Here is a 21,528-nt window from a genome sequence, read left to right on the forward strand (position 1 = left end):
TCTCGGAAGTCCCTCGGCATTGCCTACTTTGTCCTTAAGCATAAGCATCAAACTTGATCCGTAAATATGTTCCTGCCAACAGCTGTCTCAGACTGGGACATGGCCATGCTTTTTATTTTGTTTTTATAATTCTCCTTCCATTCTTTAGGTCTATCCACGGATTGAATCCCTGGGTGTTTGCGTCCTCAGAATCCCTCGAGACACTGGTCAACAATGGATTCCGCGATCGACCCTCGAATCATCGCTTTCGCCGGCCCTCCACCCCCTGACGTCGACCTCACTGCCAACACTGCAGCCTCCGACAGAGCCGCTATAATCAGTGTATTATTACTCGCCCTGATCGCCATCGCACTTCGATTTACCGCTAGAAATATCCAGCAGACCAAGATACACTGGGATGACTGGGTTATCATTGTCTCTATGGTAATGCTGATTCAACACCAAATCCAAAGTTCGAGTGGTTGACAATGGACAAGGCGCTGGTGGGAGGGACTGCAGGCTTAGCCATAGCAGGTAAGCTAGTATCACGAAGATCCGCTTCATGTTCGTACTAACAGTTCTCAGGTGGCCATTACGGTGCAGGTAAGCATATATGGGCCGTCGACCTGAGCAACCTGCAACAAATCTACAAGGTGAATTCGTCTCCCCTTCGATCTAGCTTCCCCTGCAACTAATTATCGCAGATACTTTTCGGATACACATTTTTGTACTCTGCATCCTGTGCCGTCATCAAGATCTCGATCCTCCTCTTCTACAGCCGCATTTTCCTCTCCACGGAGCGTCTCTTCCCCCTTTCCATGAAGTTCGGGTACTTTCTTTCCATATCGTATCCCATAGTGGTCTGGGTCACCATGGGTAACGTCTGTAGACCATTGAACCATTTTTGGACTCAGTTCGCGGGCACAGAGGGGACCTGCATTGACATCAATACGTTCTTTCTCGCCCTTGGTATCATCAACATGATCAACGACTTTTATATCCTGCTTATCCCTATACCGCATATCTTTCGGCTACAAATGTCACTGAGGAAGAGGATCGGCATTGCTGGCATTCTTATGCTAGGTGGTTTGTAAGTTACTCATGTTTGGCTGCGAATACCTCTTAACTAACTATGGACCATAGCGTCTGCGCTGCTAGCGCCGTACGCATCCACTTCCTCACCGAGCTTTCTAAGACCGAGGACGTCACGAGAGCCATGGGGCCCGTCTTCATCTGGTCCGACCTCGAACCGTGTATCGCAATTGTATCCGCATGTCTTCCGCACCTTGCACCGTTGCGACATATAGTTCGGGACAAAATCTCTTCAACGTTCGGCAGCCAAGATGCAAAAGGAACAGGGAATGGGTCCAAGCAGTGGAAGAGCGCTACGTCGAACTCAATGGGGCCTTTGTTCACGTATGGAGGGTCTAAGTATTTTGGCGGAAGCGATAAGCTTAGGCTTGGAGACCATGATGATGAGGTTGAGTTGACCAACCGGATAACGGGTGACTCGGCTGTAGGCCACGCAGCCTCCACAAACTCGAGCTCAGGGGAGAACGTCGACAAACAAGGTATCCATGTCCATAAGAGTTATACACAGCAAACAGAGCAAAGATGAGAAGTAATGGGAAATATACTAGAAGAATAAAAGAGCTATATAGATTAAAAGACTAAAGAGATACCTCTACTACAAGATAGGGAAAACCGGGCAAACCGATAAAAAACCCTATCCCCCCATCATTCCACCAGAAGTCGCATGTCATCCAACTCCTGTTCTGTGCTTTGGTGATCTGTTCACAGCCACGTACCAAAGATCTTCATGTAGATCATCTTGACAATCTGCACCTCAACGGTATAAAGCAACAGCTCAGCAGCCAAGAATCCAACAAAGGTAGGTGCTGGCTGAGCAAAGCTGAACGCAGGCCTAAAAGCCGGGATCCAGGGTAGCACAAAACCAATTGCCATGATCGACGCTGTGGAGAAGACAAGGATCGGTGCTGCACGGCTCTGGATGAAAGGAACCTTGGCGGTGCGGAGTAAGTGGACGATCAGGGTCTGGGTGAGAAGACTGTCACAGTGTTAGCGATGTAGAAAAGAAAAGGGTTGAGAGGAGCTTACCCTTCAAGGAACCAATGTGTTTGCGCGAGCTTGATGTTATCGGAGGTAGTTCGAATACCATAGTAGAACCAGTTGAGAGAAAAGGTGCACATGTCGATGACTGAGCTTGTAGGACCGAGGACTACGATGAACTTAAGGATATCTGCTACTTGTTAGACATGTCCATACGGAAAAACAAGAAACATACCCTTTGCGTTCCATTGTCGTGGTCGAGTCAAGTACTCTTCATCAACGCGATCCCAAGGAATGGCGATCTGACTGATATCGTAGAGCAAGTTCTGAGCGAGAAGTTGAATGCTAGTCATCTATACCCTAGTTAGCATACTCCCTGCAAGGTATGATAAGCGACTTACCGGCGTATAAGGGAGCCAAGCACTAGCAGCCAGAATACTAAAGACATTACCAAAGTTGGACGAAGCGACCATCTTGATATACTTTATAGTATTACCATGCGTAATCCTTCCCAAAATCACACTCCGCACAATAATCGAAAGCCCCTTCTCCGTCAGTATCAAATCCGCACAGTCCTTTGCTACACCCGCTCCAGAGTCAACAGAGATTCCAACATCTGCATCTCGAAGCGCGCCACAGTCGTTGATCCCGTCGCCGAGCATGCCAACGCAGTTACCGGCTTTTTGAAGAGCGAGAACAATAAGACTTTTCTGCTTGGGCGTTACTTTGGCAAAGACACTGCATCGTTCAACGGCGAGGTCGAATTCGTCGGAGTCTTCGAGGAGGGCTAGTTCAGGGCCGGATATGGCTTCTGCGTCGTCGTCCATTGCTTCGGAGTGCTGGAGGAGTTCGAGGGAACGGCAGATGTTGAGAGCGACGGGGAGGGAGTCACCGGTCAAGACCTTGACTTGAACACCGAGCTCAGTAAGACTTGCGATAGCGTCTTTGGCGTCGTCCTTGGGAGGATCAGAGAAACTAATCATTCCCTCAAGCGTCATGTTCGTTTCAAGCATATCAAGCTCATTGACATAAGACTTTCCAAGAATCCGCGACGCAACGAGCAGAACACGATATCCCTCCATATTCTTCTGCATAGCGAGTTGTCTCCACCGAGCCTGCATCTCAGTGCTAAGATACTCGCTCTTCCCAGCTGAGCGCATAGACGAACACCGAGTGAGGACTTCGTCGAATGCGCCCTTCACGATGAGGAGGTATTGGCCCGTTATGCCGCGGACGATACAGCCGGAGCGACGACGTTCAAAGTCAAAAGGGATGACGCGGACTTGCTCGTAGTGCGCTACACCGACTTCGTCGCCGTTCGGGAGATGATAGTGCAGAATAGCCCTGTCCATGTTGTTGCCGCTGTTACCTTGGATTTGAGAGTCGACTTTTGCGAGTTCCATGATGTTGAGGATGTCTTCGCCCTCGGCGTTGGAGTACTTGTGCACTGAGAGTTCGTCCTTGGTCAAGGTTCCAGTCTGCCTCGTCATTAGTACGTGGTTAAGTCACTGAAGCGAAATGCATACCTTGTCGCTGCACAAGACTGTCATGGCGCCGAGGTTCTGAACTGAGTCGAGACGCTTGACGATTGCTTGTTTCTTGGAAAGCTGATGGGCGGCTCGTGCGAGATTGGCGTTGACGATGGCGGGAAGCATTTCGGGAACGAGACCGACCGCGACGCTGATACTGAAAAGCGCCGCGTTCTTCCAGTCGCCAGTGACTTTGCCGGAGATGCAGAGAACCTGAAGATGGTCAGTTGGAGTCACGCGATTTGGTTCGAGAGTTGCTTACGATGGGAACCATGACGACCATGAAGCCGATGAGCATCCAAGTAACATTGAGAATGCCCTTTTGGAAGGCATTGGGTTGTCGCTTCTTCTCAACCTCCTTAACCATGGTCGCAATCATCGCATCTAACAATGTCAGTCAATCCCAGTCTCGGACTGAAGGATGCCAGCGGAACTTACCATCACCAGTCCGAACAACTAGTCCAACACCATGACCGCTCACAATATTCGTCCCCATAAGTGCAACATTACTAAAGTCAAAGATCGAGAAAGCCTCCTTCGCATCGTGAGGTCCCGCATCCTTACCAACAGGTTCACTCTCACCCGTCCAAGCAGACTGACTGATCCTCAAGTATGAAGACTCAAGAATCAGACAATCAGCTGGAACAATAGCACCAGGAACAAGAATGACTATATCTCCAGGGACGAGGTCAGTCTCGAGGACTGTGCCCTCAGTCCAGGAGAGTTGAAGCTCGTCGGTGTAGGTTGCGGGTCGACGGACTCGAATCTTGGGAATGATGGCGGATTGAAGACGAAAAATGGCAACACCGCTTTGGAACTCTTGCCAGAAGCGTACAGCGACGGAAATAACAATCATGACCATGAGAACAGCAAAACCTTCCTATCACTTTATTAGCCCCATGACAAACCCTCTCTTCCAACAGAACTCACCCAACTAGGATCCGGCATCGCAACATTAAGAATCGCCAAAAACATCAACAGAATATTAAACGGATTCGGAATGACAATCAGCAATAACATAAACCAAGACTGCGGCTTTCGCGACGAGACAACATTCTGACCCTGAACGCGTCGTCGCGCCGTAGCTTCAGCCTCAGAAATACCATCGCTGCTCGAGACCAAATGCGCAAGCGCCGTGTCAGGAGTCATGGACGCAATCCAGCGAAGGATATCTTCGGGTGTGCTCTTGGTTGCCCGTTCTGGGTTTAGTTGCCATGTCGCGGTTCGCACGCGGGATTTGCCGTTGCGTAGGCTAAGACGGCCGAGGATGTTGGTGTCGCGGCGGGCCATTGTGTTGACATTTGTTGACGGATCATTCGTTTTGGGGGTTCTACACCAAATCTGAACAGTCAGTTCACCAGATTTCGTAGTAAAGGCAGTGCTGGCTCGTACAAAACTTAAGGTGGATCAAAGTCTGCTGCTTCAGACTTGGCGATTCCTCTGAAGAGGAGAAATTCCAGCGAGTTCTCCAGATTTGCGAAAGGTAAGTAAACTGCAACAAAAGAGTCTTTCATCGAATTGAACTGAATAATTTACTGTGAGTAAAGTAGAAGAAAAGTAAAGTTCTATGTAGGATGGGGGGGATCAGCGATATATACAAATCATGAACTTGTAAACTCTCTCCTGATTAGACTCCAAGAAATGACACACGCCCTAACTAAATGATAAACGAAAATCTTTTCCAAACTAACACAGCCAAGGGACAAAAAGCATGTGTTATCGTCTGTGGGGGGTGACTCATGCCGAGCGTTCCCATCTAATAACCTCTCGTATAAAACGTGCCGAATACCCTTGGCGACAAGACATATTAAACCGGGCAGGGCAAGCAAATATCTCGTAGCCAAGCGCCAAGTTTCTATCAAGGTACCTGCATACAAGAGCCGAGTTCCGAATACTATGTGAAATGCGGTGATTGATGTGCAACATGTAACTTGGCGAGACACTGACAAGAAATCGTCTGATACAAAGTCATGTACTCCGTATCTCCCTAACTGATCCTCAGCAGATTGACTTTCTGCGAGAAAATATTTTTCTGATGGAATTTTAAATGTTGTTATATTGCCAAATTACAAAAACACAGCCCAGCGGGCAATGCCGTGATTGACAATTGGCGATCAGGCACTGCACAGCCCCGTTCGGCCGAAACTACCGACCTCCCTTTTTCGCATTCGCGTCTTTTTCATCCCTCCGATGACTTCACGAACGGCACGTCAAGATCCGAAGGTTGTATGTGTTTTTATATGAGTTGTTTATTAGTGAGGCTTGGGTCTAGACTCTGGGCGATATCGAGGACGCGTAAGCCCGCTAGTAGCATAAGGGAGACCAAATCGCGTTATACCCGGCGTATATGCACGTATACACAAATCCTCCAAGATAGAGATTGGTGCAGTGTAAGAATTCACGGCCAAAGAGCTGTTTTGCTCCAGGTGTTCTGGGCAGGATCCAAAGTGTACTGCAATCGCTGATGCAACCGATCACTAGAAGCCTGCCAGAACTCAACCGTCTCTGGCGCAACAGCATAAACAACCCATCCCTCAGAACTCAACTCCTGTCCCTCAATCTCATGACTTTTCACGGCTTCCGCCATCTTGGCCTCCAGCTCATGCGGGTCATTAAGTGGTTCGCTCTGCCTCGACACCTTGGCAGTGATCTTGGCCATGGCCGATCTTGCCGTCCAATCCTGCTCACACTCACTTCTCGGGAGGGCATTTGCTTTTCCCCGTAAGCGAATCTGGCGTCCGATTTTGGGCCAGTAGAAAGTCAGTGCGACGTTGTTGTTGGTTGAGATTTGAAGACCTTTGGGGCTGGTTGCTTTGATGGCGAAGTGCCAGCCGCGTTGGTCGATGTTTTTGAGGATTAGGACGCGCGCATCGGGACAGCCTTGGGAATCGACTGTTGAAATGGTCATGGCATGGGGTTCGGGGACGTTGGAGGATATAGCCTCGTCGAGCCATTTCTCGAATGCGAGATGAGGGGTTGAGGGGAATGAAGAGAATTCTGATTTGGGATGCGAAGCTCCTTCTAGAACAGGAAGGGCGCGAAGCTTGGCTTGGAGTCCGGTATTTGCCATTTTGCAAGGTCTTGAACTTGCGTCTAAGTATTTCATGAGATGAGGCGGTAAGTTGGCGGTATTTATGAAGAGTCAAAGTGTTGAGTGTGACTCCCATTCTGATTATGGAAGTATCATGGCTGATCACCTAATCCGTATCTGATTCATCATGATCCGGTATCGGATTCAATAGCCTCATGCATTGATGCGCTTTAAAGCAATATGATTGATACCAAGATTATTGCATTACAATTTTACAGGGTAATTGCAATGACAATTCTTTATCTTGAGCTAGCTGATCATAGTAGCACAGGTTCAAGTCCAACAGGTATAGCTACAAATCCACCCAGAACCCACGTTCTGATTATGTAGTGAATTCTGCAGGGCTTGGCTGAGATAAATAAATACAATCTAGGTATCGATTAATTGCATTTTGCCCGACTTGCAGCATCGGTCTAGAAAGAAAGTAGCGTGGAATCGAATGATACTGGGGAAGGAAGAGGGTTTGCGAGCAACAATACACAATATCATATAAACACACGAGGACAGTGAAGACGTCAAACCATTTATGAATCATTCAAAAGTGTCAGAGAAGGCGTCTATCGTTTTTTATTTCTATTTTTAGCTCCCGATTGATGTAGATCTATCCCGTTGGTCGATCCATTTTGAGAATATGAGCTTGGTAGACACTGAACAAGCTACCCCGATATTGAGTGACAAGAACCAGTCCTAGACAGTAAATAGCTCTCTCAGTTCAGTCGCAGCCAATGGCCTTCATCATTGACAAGAGCCTTTACTGGCTCACAAGCTTGCGAAGAGATGACTCAACCTGACTCTCCTTATCCCCCAATCGTCCAACCTCCTTGCCCTAAAATACCATTAATTCACATCCAAACTAACCCCAGTTCATCAACTTACATCTTTGTACTTCACGACAGTAGGAACGCCATTGATGTTATAAGGCGGAAGGCGATACTTGTTCTTGGGCGTAGCTCTCCACTCATCACGCGAACCCACGCGGACGATGTAAGCGGTAGGATCAGAAGCCCCGCCAAAGACAGCCTTTAGCGCGGGGAGGGCATCACGGCAGTCGGGACACCATGAGGGCTCGCCTGAGGCAAAGTAGACGACGTAGTGAGTGTCAGTGGAGGTAGGTGGAGTGTTGGCGTCGATGAGAGGCATTTTGGCGGTGTTACTGGCGATGATCAATCGGGGATAGAGAATAGAAGAGAAGGTTTAAAAACGGGTTTGCAGTGCAGGATTGAAGTATTAAATGGACGGGAGGTGAAGTTTAATCGGTGTGATATGTCAGCGAAGATTCTCGAGCAAGACGCCAGGTCGCAAAAACTCAACTCGGGTTCTGATGACTAAGACAGTGCGTAGCTGTGTTGGCACATGGCAATTCGTGCGAATGTGGCGGTACATGACAGTGCGCGCTTATTGTCCTAGTACTCGTATACACTTGTCGGTTTATTTTCGCAAGCCTCTATCGAATGTCCACCAGTTGATGAATCACTATGCACTCACATTTCTAACATTTGACTCTATTGTCGAACGTTGCCAAGTCCTCGACTCCACGAAATGGCACAGTGAAATGAGCGGGGCTCATCGTATGACGAAAACCCTCAACGAATGTCGTGACTGATGTGCCTTTCTGAAGACGAATGTCATCTTCACATAAACTGCTAGATTTCTACAACCTTGTATCGATCAGATCACCCCTTTCAAGCTCAAAAATGCCCGAACCAGCAAAATAGAGAAAAGAGATCTTGCATTTCAGACATGGTCGTTCATTTCGTCAGTGCAGCAGCTGCCCACGATCTACATGGTATATCATAACTCATAATCCTCCCATCACTTAAGAAGCTTCCAAGACGCAGTCTCAGCCCAGATCCTCGCATACCACTGATGCAGCTCCTCAATGAACGGAGGCATAGGGCCCTTGTTACCCGCAACCTTGCCCTCGCTGGAGAAAAAAACGCTCTTGAGGCGCAGCTCAACCTCCTCATGCGCCTTGTCGATAGTAGCGCTGATCTGGAAAAGACCGTCAGATGGGCGCAGGGGCTGGTTGCGCGGTGAGTCGCCGCAGCGCACGGTGATGGACGTAGGAGTCTTCTCAACGACTTCGAAATGATCAGTGATAACGGCGCCCTTGTCGTAGGTTGCTGTAGCGAGCTGCTCAGGATCCCAGAGCTGATGCTCTGTCTCGGGACCTCGATACTTCAATTGCGCATATCGTCGCTGAATAGCGAAGCCTGAATCGGTGAGCGATAACTCAAATTCACTGAGAAAAGGTTACTTACCCCAACCGCTCCAAACGCCACGACAAAACTCAAGCGTCAATTCATTGTTATTCTGCAGCAACTCCGGACGAATCTTGTCAAAGGGGATGCGCTTGATGACGACATCCTGGGCAGCAGGGTTACCATTCGGATTAGCCCTCCTAAAGAGTCGAGACGACCAGATGGGGTCGTTGGCGGGGAGCGGGGAGATGACGGGGTTTCGAGATGCGAGGTACGCGGCGGCTGTGGAGGTGCCCAACAAGCCGGCGAAGACTGTTTTTCTGGCCAAGCGGAAGATGCCCATGATGAGTGAGTGAGTGGCGTTTAAGGGAGAGAGTGAAGGTGAAGGTGAGAGTGAAGATTTGAGGTTGATGAGAGAGATAAGAAGCGCGTTTAATTTTCGGGTGGGTAATTCATGCTTGTGGGTGGAGATATGTCTAGTTTTTGATTGGTGGAGGGAGAGTGCATCATGCGACCTGGTGCATTTGTGCATAAAAGTGGCTGGGAATAGCATCAAATCACATGCTTCGATGCAGTAGCTTATCATGCATTTCATATCATATCATGGCCAAAGACTTTTATTCAACTATTAACCATCGAAATAATCTCATAGCTAAGAGTCAGCCTGTATGATTTTATGCTGAGTTCTGTTACTCCCAATTGCCCTTCTCATCAAACCTGACCAAGTCCCCACTCAACAGCGCATGCTGAAGCGCCCGACCAATATTCATAACCTGCATCCCTCCCTCGATAGGCAAAGGAACCGGCTTATCCTTCAACACCGCATCCGTAAACTCATTAGCCTCCAGCGCAAACGCATCTTCAAATCGCTGCCAATACTCAGGCTGAACCTCATGCCGAATACCAAGCTTATCCGCCAGAACAACATTATTAGCCTTGGGAACAATATTGACTGAGATCTTGCCAGTCTTTCCGGCGATTTCAGTACAGACGTCATGGCCGTGGGCTTGAGTTCGGGAACAGTAGAAGTAAGCGATCTTGCCGCCCCAGAACTCGACTACACCGACTGCATTGTCAACGTCGTTGAGATCTTTGAGTTCAGGGTGGTGTTGGAGAGTTCCGGTTGCCCAGCATGCTTTGGGGATTGGGTTGCCGAGATACCAGATTGACAGGTCAATGTCGTGAATGGCGCAGTCAACAAAGATGCCGCCGTTGCGAGAGGCGTAGCGAACGAAAAACCCGGTTTCGTCGAGGAGATCATAGGTATTGGAGCGAACCATGAATGGCTCTCCGATGGCCTTGTCGTTATAGATCTTGGCTGCAGCGTCCCGGTAAGAAGCGTCAAATCGACGAGAGAAGCCGGCCATGACTTTGAGATGGGGGCTCTTCTTTGCTGCATCAACGACAGTTTGAGCCTACCGATATGGTCAACAACATCTCGCTAGATAAATATTAGGGAGACATACCTCAGCCATGTCAGTGCTCAAAGGCTTCTCACAAAGGACGTGCAGTCCCTTATCAATGGCATTGAGAGACTGGCTGGAGTGCACATCGGTACTGGTAGAAACCCACACAGCTTGAAGGCCAGGATGGTTGAGCATCTCATCATAGCTATCGTAGACAGAGATGTTGAACTCTTTGTACTCTTCGTTCTCCTTGGCCCACTTGACTTCGTGCTCCATTGAGCTGCATACTGCGACGACTCGAGCACGGGGTACCCTATACAAGAGAGTATGCACGTGTCGCTTGCCCTGGTTCTGGTCAGTAAAAGTATTTTAAAGGGAGGAAATAATTCTTACCATGCGACCGAGGCCAACAACCGCAATGTTCAAGGTTTGAGGCATGATGTATGGTATGGAAATGGAAGCGGTAACTGCAGGACTTTTCTCTTGGGCTGAGTTGAATAAGGATGAGGGTATTGAAACTCGAGAGAGGGAAGAAGAAACAGACCTGTTTATATTTCTCTGTCTCTCTTCTTCATATAATCTGTATAACAACGTTTGATCATCTTGCGAACTATCTCCGAATATCTTGTCTCGACAGACATGATCATCCTCAAACGCAAATAAATGGTTACCTATCTAAGCAGATGTCGCCGAAACTTCTCGTCGGGGCTGCTATATCAGGAGATGTTGCGGCAGTAGCTGCTTTATTGGGCAAACAGTTGCTTGAGGCTAGCTTGATTCGGTAGGATCCGGCGAGCACCCCATCACCGTATCTGGTTCTCTGGCCTCAACGTAGAAGTCGGAACAAATCTCCATCACAGCACTGACACAGACATTCAATAATCGGCAACTGAGATTATACACAAGTGGAATAAGGAAACATGATTTGCTCCATGATTCAATGTAAGTCTATTGGCCTGTGACCGTAATGGCTGCTCCCAGATGGGGTATGTCGCTGATGGAAGAATAAGCCTGCGAGTTGTCTGCATATAAGCTGGATGCACCCCTTCACCTGTGGGGGCGTTGCAAAGAGGATCCAATGTGTCAGACGCAAAGAAAAAACTGTGTAAGATAATAGGTCGAAACTCCGAGGAGGTTGTACCAACATAACATAACACACGCCAATGCAACCAAATCCGCTATGACTTGTAATATCGCTCTCTCAAAGCTTTCGGCAACGGCCAAGCCTGACAATCCTTGAACATCTGAACCGTTTTCTTGAGTGCCTCTTGTTCCCAAGGATCAGTGAAGTAACTTCCATACATCTGTATAGCTAGAATGGCATTTACCAGACCCGGTTGGGTATCGGGATGTTGGACAGCAGTACCGCACACTTGGAGGACTAGATTTCGCACTTCACCTTCGGCTTTGCGGTATGCTGCTCGGACATCATCGGCTTGTCTGGGGAGGTTAGTACATGCATGAGAGGAGGTACTGTCGAACTTACGAGAGGAGAGGTGACTCTGCGGTTAGAATCATCTTTGCTATCATCATGTGCTGCATACCCGTAAGTGCGATGGGTGAAGCATACCACATCGTTGGAAATACCTCTCCTAGAACTCGGTCTGGTGGTCGATGAAGAATGGGTTCAAAGCGCCCGGTCACATATTGATCAAGATATTCCTCCTGTTCTTTGAGTTTATCTGCGCGCCGAACCGTTAACATATAGATCCTACAAGAGCTAGGAGAGCACTCACGCCATCCACTCTCCGACTTGTCATCAAACAGCCACTTTGTGACCTGACTCGTATGAAAGACTATTCTGTTCGCCGGCGATATATCGGACCACTCAGCTGGTGGTTCGACCATCTGAGCTGGGTATCCTTTCCGAAGGGCATAGTAAACTTCTTGTCGTAAAGCAACCCAGTAAGATGCAATAAGCAGTTCTCGGCGGTTAATAAGATCATCTGATGTCAAACTCCGAAGAACAGCGTTTAGGATTGCGAGGAAGTTGACACTCTCGTCAGGGCGACTACCGAGAGCGGGATCTTCATCTTCGTCATCGAGCTCTTCGAAATGACGTAGGATGACAGCCGTTGTCACGATGAGTTCTCGGGTCTCCCCGTCTTCCGTGGTATGAAAGTCTTTAAGGACGGGCATGCATTTGAGCATATACTCCACTGCAGAGTGTGAGCTGAGACTCGGTAATGGTTGCCCGCGATATACAATTCCTCGGGCTGTCTTGTACTTTTCCACGCGGCATAAGTGTCGTGCTGACATTGCTAATATGGCGTTGAGTAGGGGAGGATATCGCCTGGCTCGTTCTGGAACAACCAATTGGTATCTTCGCTGCGGGTCAACTAGATCAAACTGGACGGTCAGTATCAGCATTCCGACTCAGTGATGGCGAACGCACCCAATGTGACAACTCCTCGATAAAGTATCGTAAGAGGCATGCTTCTTGTACGCCCTCCAGCGGCAAGTCTCGCTGGTGCGGTGGCTCCAACGCATGAAGTAAGCCGCCCCAAGAAGGACCACGCTGAGAGAGTGCCAGTGGATGCTGCCTCGGTTGGGTTGCGAATGTTGGCAGTGCTGAAGGTTGCGAGTGTCCGCCACGGGGAGGGGATAGACTTGATGAAACTGTCGAATTGAAGTATGTTGAACCTCCGAGTGTGAAGTCAAGAGCCGCATTAGATGTTCCGTTGTTATCCACAGCTGGATGGCTTGCTGTCTTTGTCGTTGAAGTCGACGCCTCATCTGCGAGAGCGATTCTCTGTGTTGCGCGCCGCGAACTTGTTTGAAGGCGAACTGTTGATCATTTAGCTATTTCTCTGAGCAAGTGTTGTGTCCAGTGCACATACACTCTTTGGCACTACTGTTCACCCAGCTCTGCGATCCTGAGAACTTGGCATCATACTTTGCCGAAGAGCCATCTCTGAACTGCCGATTTCGTCCCAACCGGACACACTCCAGCCCTTTCTTGAGACACCGTGTACATACAGCCTCATCACCGGCACCTAGGACCTTGAGTTAGAATTCGCGCTCAATTCTCCCTCTGCTTCCAGGTTGCCTTGACTAAGGTGGACGGACATTTGAGGTGTTTGCCTAAAATTGTCAATATGTGTTCGTCATGTGGGTTTCTATTGGGTCTCTTGCTTACTTTTGCATTCTGTACATGGGTTCTTAGGTACCGGCATAACGAAGCGGCTCAACTAGTGTCCTTTTGTCTCCAGCATGGAAGAAGAGAGTAGGAATCGCCGAGATCTGACGTGGAGGCGGGGTTGGCAAATCATCGCCGATACATTCCCGAAATAGTAATCAATCGACGCTAGGTTGAATCTGGAGAGCTCTGACTGCATGAAGCCATTACTCTCTCAAGACATTGCATTTATTCATATGAACTATAGGAAAACATCAGTATCTAGGTTCTTTGTGCTCGCAGTCTATGAGTAACTGCTGAAATCAAATCTCGGCACTTATTTGACACCGTAAGCCTACAGGCATAGGTTCAAGTGAGTGGCCAAACAGACTGAGATATCACACAGCCAACTTGCACATTGAAACATCCAATTGGACGCCTCATAATATCGATACATGTCAATATTGATGCCTAAATTACATTCCCCCGCTTTGTGATCTCGTCAATGTGCTTTCTGACATTTCCAAACAATCACATTGCTGTAATTTCTTAGCCCCGGAACATAATTCAAGTAGCGCGTCTACACTCCAATTACCCCAGCAATTCTATTTCGCCTGGCAATGTGATGGCGTCTTCTCGCGCGAGCTCGGGCCAGTCAGCTCCCCTCCTCTCTCAAGACCTACAGCTTAGTACTGCCGTTGGGTTTCAGCAACAAGGCACAGTCGACTGGACCAAAGTCCTCAGCGGTAGTGTCGCTTTTTCCGTCGATGTTTTATCAAGGTTATCAAAGGCTGGCATCGAGGCTTTCACTATCTACGCTGCCAGGGCGATCTTTTCCAACGTCAAGCTCGGTCCAAATGGCGAATTACGTCTCCATCGAGCCCTTGATAAGATCAGCGCTTTTCCATCATTCGGCAAAGCGCTCTGGTTTGGGTTCGGGGTCAAGCATATCATATGGAGTATGCAGGAATCTGCCGAGGGCTTGAACTGTCTTGGTATCTGTGCCTGTCTCACAGAAGGATTCTCGACGACTGTTGCCGCAAAGGTTATACGAGAGCTCTTTCTCCTGTATGATCCACCGGCTGAGCTTACACCTGCGCTGAGGCAGTGGATTGCACTGGTTGAATCCTCTGGAGGATTGCTTGCCTCGTCAGAGTTCGGTTTAGTGTTACATGGTCTCACCAAGCTCTGTCTCATGGACGGTCAACGTAATCTACGAAGTTCTGGATCGCCGAAGGATATTGCGTTAGTGTTGAAGGAAGTTTTCGAAGTCTCAGGCGGACGCCTTGATCGTCTTTTCTTGTCCGGCGGAGCAGATTGCGCCTGGATTGCCGCCGTAGCCCACTGGCTTCTGGACCTTCGAGTCGAGGTCCAGCACCAAGACGGTACGGTAATCTACAGACCTGACGGCACGCGAAGTGAATTCTCTTTAGATGCCCAAGTTATTATAACTTACCATCAGGGGGATTCAAGTGAATTGTTGCGGGTTAATCGGAAGCACCACATCATTCCCAGCGGCAACATACTAATTAATCATCACCAACCCCAAGATATCATGTCGTATGGTCGGCTTTCATGGGATACTTGCTTGGTCGATACCTTTGGGGGCCCTATGAGACTTCTCTTGGGCCCTCAAGCTCGGAGTACTGGTGCTTGCTTGGGCTCCGCCGCACGCATCTTTCTGGCTGCCATGAGAGATGGTGAGGGCCACATGGAGTTCTTATCAAATAGAGATCCACGAGCCTCTTTTCCTCCGGTATCAGAATCTAGTTATGGAAGGGGATTCTATCTGCTAACTCGTCACCTTCTCCCGGAACTCAGGCAAACCCCGGTCTTGCACCACACAATGGAGGCGGCTTTGAACAAAGGATATCTCGAAGCCGCTCAGCAATTTTCTCAATCATTTACTTCTTTGCGTCAGGTATGCTCATGTACAATCTGTCGCCCAGATGGGGATGATGGAAGAGAGGATAGCACCTTCTGCTTACTTGCACTTATACAAACTATCTGTACTCTCGTCAGAGCTATGCCAAGTATCTGTATGCAAGAAGAGCTTGAAGTGCGGCCAACACGCTCCGGGTTAGAGAACCTATACTGGACCCAGAGAAATATTCTCATCACCTCAAATTTGCCAGACTACGACCCTGTGGATCACGGCTTGCTGAGATCTTGGCCGCCTGGTGGTGTTCTCATGGTGGCACAGACCCTTTTAGCAGGACGACAGCATGATGTTGTTTCGGGCAGTGGTTATCTCGTTGCAGTCTCACACAGTGGTCTTTGTTTCTTTCTGAATACATTGACAGAGATTACATCTGATCCGCAAAGAGCCTGTGTTGTGACAGCTGTCCCTGGTAGGATCGAGTGGAAGAACTTCCTGTACGACATGGTACGTGATCAGGGATTCGAAACGGCTAGTACGCCAGAGAAGACAGGGTACGATGCAATCTCCATGTCGAGTATAACAAACTATGACAACCTAGCTGATACTTCGACGCCCGGGCTCAACGCCGAACTTCTCATCGACGAGATATTAAGGGAAAACACTAGCCTTCATGCCAGCTACAGAATTTCCACCGCAGGATTTCCCGGTCGGCATTTCTCAATGGGGGCCTCTGATATTTGGCATAAGCTAAATAGCGCAGTCACTTCTGCAAACTGCGAGGGAGAGACGTGCGGTTCTCTCAACGGCTTCGAATCCACCCTTGTTGAAGGAGATGGGCTGCTTCCTTTGACTGGTTTACCGACGCTGCTCCCTCCCATCACACGCGTATTGTCCACAAAAGACCTATCTGTCTGGGTTGCCCTTTCGCAGAGCTATCTTCCCCCAACCGCTGATCCTATGAGAGGTAGGCTAGTGACACTACATCATAGACTACAGGGCAAGCAGTGTGTCAGATGTTGCATTTTGAACGCGCAGCAGTCAGTTGTAAATTACCAACCTGCCAGATGTTGTATATCAATCCTTACCTCTTTGTGAGGGCTGGGGGTGATGTATTTGGCTTGCAAGGTCATTGTATCAAATGGTCCTGCTTGTCGAATGCTTTTCGAAGTTGGCTGACAAGTATCAAAGAACTTCATCAGCATACGGGATGTCTCCTCGCATTTCCACTGGCTCGATTTCTTATGTGTAGATATTATAAACATTCGACTTGCCAACTATGGATGAAGGCGGCCTATAAGGTTAAGCTTTAGGCTGCAAACACAGATAATGAATGACAACGAACTGCCTAAATGAGCCAGCGCTATTCGCCATTCTGGGCCATATAGACGTAGATCCCACCACGCACTATCGACCAAGTTTAACCCCCACTAAGTCAGCACCAAATCATAGCACAAAAGCTTGGCCTTGGAGAATCTACCAAATTGCCCAAGCCTCTCACCAATTAGACCCCGCGGCCAAACCTCCCTGCTTGTTCCAGCGGGCCCGGTTCGTCTCCCGCACCCGCGGCCTCTCGATCCTTTCCGAGGCTAAGCCCAATCGAGCCACAATTATAGATTCGCTATCACGACAGTCGATGTCGTTATCAGATATCATCGGGTATCCCCACTTGTTTTGGGTATGATACAATCGCATCCCCGTTATTGCGAAACAGTAATTATGGGGGGTTTCATTGGTCTGAACAGACGATGTGTTGCCTGAATTGGAGGGTTGTGTCGGGGAGGCGCCGGTAATTTTTAAGGTGTTTGTTTAAAGCTGGGGGATTGACTTCAAGTTCGGCGAATTTGTGGAGGGGAATTGAGGGTCTTGATGGAGATGCTTGATGGGTTATTAGTGAGGCGTAATAGTCGCTGGAAGAGATATCGGTTTGGCATGCACCTGGAAGACTGGTCAGTGTACAACATTTAGAACGCGTGTCTTGTACGACACTGTTATCTTAACTTCCAATTTTGCACTCTAAGATACGACAAGAAACACTCGCCAAGTTCATCGCCAAGCTACCGAAGTGACACAATGCACTACAACGTTATACAACCCCCATCTAGACCGATCCATCTCGCCACCAACAGTTATCCAAGTCCGCTGCAAACAAGGCCCATCCCACGCGGAGATCCTACCTATTAAGTGGATGTTCTTTTAAGCATACCACTATTTCGTTCCAGCTCGGATACACAGGGTGGGATTTCTAACGGGGAGCCCGAGTCTTGGTGCAGTCATGTCAAGATCCTCGAGAATTGTGTCATCCTGCACCACCACCCACCGTCGCACAGACGATCCATGTTTATATAACTCAATCTGCCGTCGCACGTTTTACCTGCCCCTCATCGGCATACCAATATTCTTATATCGGTCAATTCCTGCGAGTCATCGCATTCCTCATTGTCAATCGCGAATCTGGCAAAATGGGCTTCTCAAACTTTTTTGAAAGCCAGAAAACCACCGCGACCGTGTCGGCGGACCCCGAGGCTAGCGACTCTGAGCCTTCTGTCATTCACGATGGCGGTCTTGCGTACACGCGTGTCAAAGGCGGCAATGGATCGAAACCTTCGTACCAGGAAGCTGTCGGTGCACCTGTTGAGTCGAACTCGCCGCTTGGATACAACGTTGGTTGGCTTACAGTTATTTTTCTGAATGTTAATATGATGATTGGAACCGGTATCTTCTCTACGCGTACGTTCCCTTTCATACTGTAGGTGAGGTATAGGCACTGACGCGTTATAGCTTCGAGTATTCTTAACCGTGCTGGATCTGTCGGTCTGGCGCTGATCATCTGGTTCATCGGCTTCATCATGGCTGCGTCTGGTTTCAGCGTTTACCTCGAATTGGCGAGTTACTTTCCTAATCGCAGTGGTTCAGAGGTTGTGTATCTCGAACAGGCGTATCCTCGGCCTAAGCACTTCTTCCCTGTTACCTTTGCTGTCCAGTCGGTCATTCTCTCCTTCAGCAGTAGCAATGCCGTCGGTAAGATACCTTCCATCATCAGGCTTGCGCGTTCTGACAATATATAGTTCTGTCGAGGTACCTTTGGCGAATGACTGGCGAGACTCCCTCTGAATGGCAGATGCGAGGTGTCGCTATCGCAGCTTATACTCTTGCTGTCATCTTTGTCATCGCGCACAACAAGTACTCCCTCTGGCTGGTCAACTTCATCGGCGCCTTGAAGATCCTCACTCTAGTCTTGTAAGCCCCCTTTCATCCTTCAATACCCCTTCACCCCTAACACATCATACAGCATCAGCATTGCAGGCTTCGTTGTCCTCGGCGGCAACGTCAAGCGTATCCCCGACCCCGGTCATAACTTCCGTGACGCCTTTGCCGGTGCGACCCCCAACGGAAACGATCTAGCCAGCGCCCTCGTCAGTATCGTCTTCTCATACGCCGGATACTGGAACGCCTTCAACGTCGTCAACGAGATCCAGAACCCTATCCCCACGCTCAAGCGAAACGGTACTATCTCGCTTACTGTCGTCGCTGTGCTGTACATGCTTTGCAACATCGCCTACTTCGCTGTCGTTCCCAAGGAGGAGTTCGCTGAGGCTAGTGAGATTGCCGCATCGGTCTTCTTCACCAAGCTCTTTGGGGACAGCAAGTCTGCGGCTAACGTCCTTAACTTCCTTGTCCTCTTGAGTGCCTTTGGTAATCTTCTCGCTGTGTTGGTTGGATCTGCTCGTATGCTTCGTGAGATTGGTCGGCAGGGCGTTTTGCCTTGGACCAACTTCTGGGTCTCGACTAAGCCTTTCGGTACTCCGCTTGGTCCTTACATCCTCAAGTGGGTGTTGACCTTCATCATGATTGTCGCACCCCCGGCTGGTGATGCCTTCACTTTCGGTAAGTAGTAGCCTCATCCCTATTGGTGTTCTCTGATGCTGATCGGTTTCACAGTTGTTAGTCTGGGCACATACCCCGATGCCATGTTCAGGTTTGCCATGGTTGTAGGTCTCTATGTGATTCGCCGCCGTCGCTCAAAGGCCGGTATTGGTCGCTCTGATTTCAAAGCCTGGCATGCTCCTATCATCTTCTACACTCTCGTCCAGGTGTTTATCCTCGTCATGCCTTGGTACCCCCCCAAGGGCGGCCCATATGCCGGTGATGTCAGCTTCTGGTATGCGACGTACTGTGTCGTCGGTATTGCCATGTGAGTGTCAATCTAGGAATATCACTATCTTCTATTTTACTAACAGCAGTCTCTAGTGTCCTTGTTTGCGCCCTTTACTATGTGGTTTGGATGTTCGTGCTGCCCAAATGGAAGGGATATGCTATCCGCACCGAGATTACCAATGTCGATGACAATGGAGCCAACACTCACCGACTGGTTAAGGTTCCCCATGCTGATGTTCCTCGGTGGGATGAAGAACATGACGAGGCTGGCAACCTCCGCCAGAGAACAACTGTTGTGGCTCCCAGCTCAGAGGGATCCATCAAGGCTTAATTGGGCCATAGTGAATGGTGGATCGAGATATAAGCATCAGATAGCAATAGGGAGTCAAATCTTTTAACAGAGATTTTGCATCTAAACAAAAATGGGTATTATTGGTACTGTCTAAACATCATTATTCTAACTTGAAAGTGGTCTATTCCGCAGCGTTGCTCGCGCAAGACCAAGGAGTTTTGCTTCCTCCTTCAGCAATAGCCTCAATGGAAGCCCAGAGTCCAAGGACGCAGATAAGAAAGCCAGTGAGGAAGAGGATAACGTTGGCCACAAATCGGCAAGTCTGTTTTCCATCCTTGAACCAGTTTCCGTAGTGCATCCAGAGCCAGAAGATACCGGGGAGTCCGTAAGAGAACCACGAAGCGAAAAGGGCGCAGATGAGACCGAGGAGGTTGTTGAACACAGGAATGGACTCGGCGATGACCATTGACAGAGCCCAGATGCCGAAAGTGACACCAAACCAGACCATTGTGGAGAGCTTTGTTCGGCGGACCATGTGCTTGGTGTTTCGGAAGATTCGCTGGAAGATGTAGGCTGAAGCGACATGACCATAAATGACACCAGCAATGACGATGGTGGGAATGGCAATACCCCAGATGACCTTTCGCATAGTGTGAGAGCCAGCGGCAGACAGAGCAGGCGAAGGAACGTCAGGTCCGACGAAAACGTAGATGACGACAGCAGCGAGGATGTAGAGAGTAGTATCGACTATCTGGAGGAAAGCCAAAGCCTTGGGCCAGTCCTCAGGCTTCTTGAACTCAGAGATGACGGTGAAGAAGCAAGAGTGGCTGGAGAAAGAAATGGCAATGTTGGTGACAGCCAAGAAAGCGCCTGTGAAGCCAAGTTCACGAGCAACCTCGATGCTACCAGAGCCGATAGGTCGCTCATGCGCAACATCTCCAACTGTAATGAGAACAGCGAGCGTGATCGACATGCACGATGCCATAGACATATAACTCGTGTACTTCAAGGTCCTAGGCAAGTTAAGAACCCAGAAAACTGCCAGTCCAACAACAGCCCAGACGATAGTGCAAGTCGAGCTATTCGTAAGAGTGTTGAGGCAAATAGTCCAAGTGAGGAGATGGCTTCCCATAACGAAAACCTGAAAAATGACCTGCGCCCAGCCAAAAACCTCTTGGAACACACGGCCCATTCCGATGGACTTTCCAATGACTTCAACGGCGTCGCCAAAGTTCTGGACGAAGGGGTATTGGGCACGGAATTCAGCGAGGACGAGGCCGGAGTATGTGGAGAGGAAACCCATTACGAGAATGAGGACTATGCCGGGGACGAGACCGACAGTGGCGAGGACGGAGGGGAGGGAGAGGATGCCGAGGGATACTGTCTCCGCGATGAGGACGATACCGCCTTGCCTGAAAATTGTCAGTGTCTATATGAGATGAGGAGATTGGGGTAAACATACCACCACGTTAATGTCTTGTAGTCAATAATCTCCGCCTCTTCATCACCCAAGACCGCATCATCGTTTCTCAGCTCAGGCACAAAAGCTGGAGGTGCATTATTAACGCCCTTCTCTTGATCTTCAGGCGCCGCAGCGCTTTTAGGTTCTGTATGGCTCATGATGAAAGTCGCCCGTTAAGTTTGATAGCGCAAAAGTTGAAGAGACAAAAAAGTGCAAGACCAATTGACGCGATGATAATTGGAACAGCAGTGGTATTTAAATAAATTCCCACTCTGGGTCCGACAACGGTGAGAGGCAAAAAATGTCTTCATGTTAGTTTAACTTTCGAGTCAAGGTCGGCCCA

The 21,528-nt window shown here is 49.0% G+C and overlaps 10 protein-coding genes across 10 annotated transcripts; 3 read left to right on the forward strand and 7 right to left on the reverse strand.

Annotated features, from left to right (window-relative positions):
• Window positions 1-213: 213 nt before the first annotated feature.
• On the forward strand, window positions 214-1,597 carry FTJAE_6425 (Pth11-like integral membrane; the record flags this gene model as incomplete). Its single annotated transcript, XM_037353036.1, has 5 exons — window positions 214-405; window positions 453-513; window positions 565-632; window positions 684-1,069; window positions 1,123-1,597. 5 exons carry the CDS (start codon window positions 214-216, stop codon window positions 1,595-1,597), a joined length of 1,182 nt encoding a protein of 393 aa, XP_037206433.1.
• Window positions 1,598-1,773: 176 nt separating this feature from the next.
• Window positions 1,774-4,868, reverse strand: FTJAE_6426 (magnesium-translocating P-type ATPase; the record flags this gene model as incomplete). The annotated part of the gene is made up of 8 exons (XM_037353037.1): window positions 1,774-2,047; window positions 2,098-2,239; window positions 2,285-2,402; window positions 2,451-3,527; window positions 3,576-3,791; window positions 3,841-3,962; window positions 4,017-4,458; window positions 4,509-4,868. The coding sequence occupies 8 exons, from the start codon at window positions 4,866-4,868 to the stop codon at window positions 1,774-1,776; spliced, it is 2,751 nt and encodes a 916-aa protein (XP_037206434.1).
• A 1,108-nt stretch (window positions 4,869-5,976) lies between these two features.
• FTJAE_6427 (pyridoxamine 5 phosphate oxidase) lies at window positions 5,977-6,648 on the reverse strand (the record flags this gene model as incomplete). The annotated part of the gene is made up of 1 exon (XM_037353038.1): window positions 5,977-6,648. The coding sequence occupies one exon, from the start codon at window positions 6,646-6,648 to the stop codon at window positions 5,977-5,979; it is 672 nt and encodes a 223-aa protein (XP_037206435.1).
• Window positions 6,649-7,420: 772 nt separating this feature from the next.
• On the reverse strand, window positions 7,421-7,809 carry FTJAE_6428 (thioredoxin Clot; the record flags this gene model as incomplete). The annotated part of the gene is made up of 2 exons (XM_037353039.1): window positions 7,421-7,495; window positions 7,546-7,809. 2 exons carry the CDS (start codon window positions 7,807-7,809, stop codon window positions 7,421-7,423), a joined length of 339 nt encoding a protein of 112 aa, XP_037206436.1.
• Window positions 7,810-8,481: 672 nt separating this feature from the next.
• Window positions 8,482-9,213, reverse strand: FTJAE_6429 (fad linked oxidase; the record flags this gene model as incomplete). The annotated part of the gene is made up of 2 exons (XM_037353040.1): window positions 8,482-8,882; window positions 8,931-9,213. 2 exons carry the CDS (start codon window positions 9,211-9,213, stop codon window positions 8,482-8,484), a joined length of 684 nt encoding a protein of 227 aa, XP_037206437.1.
• A 346-nt stretch (window positions 9,214-9,559) lies between these two features.
• Window positions 9,560-10,714, reverse strand: FTJAE_6430 (myo-inositol 2-dehydrogenase; the record flags this gene model as incomplete). Its single annotated transcript, XM_037353042.1, has 3 exons — window positions 9,560-10,285; window positions 10,337-10,621; window positions 10,670-10,714. The coding sequence occupies 3 exons, from the start codon at window positions 10,712-10,714 to the stop codon at window positions 9,560-9,562; spliced, it is 1,056 nt and encodes a 351-aa protein (XP_037206438.1).
• Window positions 10,715-11,454: 740 nt separating this feature from the next.
• FTJAE_6431 (ARCA-like protein) lies at window positions 11,455-13,452 on the reverse strand (the record flags this gene model as incomplete). The annotated part of the gene is made up of 9 exons (XM_037353043.1): window positions 11,455-11,716; window positions 11,763-11,812; window positions 11,864-11,958; window positions 12,013-12,625; window positions 12,672-13,063; window positions 13,117-13,195; window positions 13,256-13,272; window positions 13,346-13,360; window positions 13,416-13,452. 9 exons carry the CDS (start codon window positions 13,450-13,452, stop codon window positions 11,455-11,457), a joined length of 1,560 nt encoding a protein of 519 aa, XP_037206439.1.
• Window positions 13,453-14,019: 567 nt separating this feature from the next.
• FTJAE_6432 (uncharacterized protein) lies at window positions 14,020-16,781 on the forward strand (the record flags this gene model as incomplete). The annotated part of the gene is made up of 4 exons (XM_037353044.1): window positions 14,020-14,779; window positions 15,032-15,315; window positions 15,499-16,240; window positions 16,726-16,781. The coding sequence occupies 4 exons, from the start codon at window positions 14,020-14,022 to the stop codon at window positions 16,779-16,781; spliced, it is 1,842 nt and encodes a 613-aa protein (XP_037206440.1).
• A 954-nt stretch (window positions 16,782-17,735) lies between these two features.
• Window positions 17,736-19,762, forward strand: FTJAE_6433 (high-affinity methionine permease; the record flags this gene model as incomplete). Its single annotated transcript, XM_037353045.1, has 6 exons — window positions 17,736-18,003; window positions 18,055-18,294; window positions 18,342-18,513; window positions 18,566-19,161; window positions 19,216-19,468; window positions 19,525-19,762. 6 exons carry the CDS (start codon window positions 17,736-17,738, stop codon window positions 19,760-19,762), a joined length of 1,767 nt encoding a protein of 588 aa, XP_037206441.1.
• Window positions 19,763-19,904: 142 nt separating this feature from the next.
• FTJAE_6434 (transmembrane amino acid transporter) lies at window positions 19,905-21,343 on the reverse strand (the record flags this gene model as incomplete). Its single annotated transcript, XM_037353046.1, has 2 exons — window positions 19,905-21,135; window positions 21,186-21,343. 2 exons carry the CDS (start codon window positions 21,341-21,343, stop codon window positions 19,905-19,907), a joined length of 1,389 nt encoding a protein of 462 aa, XP_037206442.1.
• Window positions 21,344-21,528: the final 185 nt, after the last annotated feature.

This window comes from Fusarium tjaetaba, assembly GCF_013396195.1.
Source record: "Fusarium tjaetaba strain NRRL 66243 chromosome Unknown NRRL66243_c0000125, whole genome shotgun sequence".
Lineage (NCBI taxonomy): Eukaryota > Fungi > Ascomycota > Sordariomycetes > Hypocreales > Nectriaceae > Fusarium > Fusarium tjaetaba.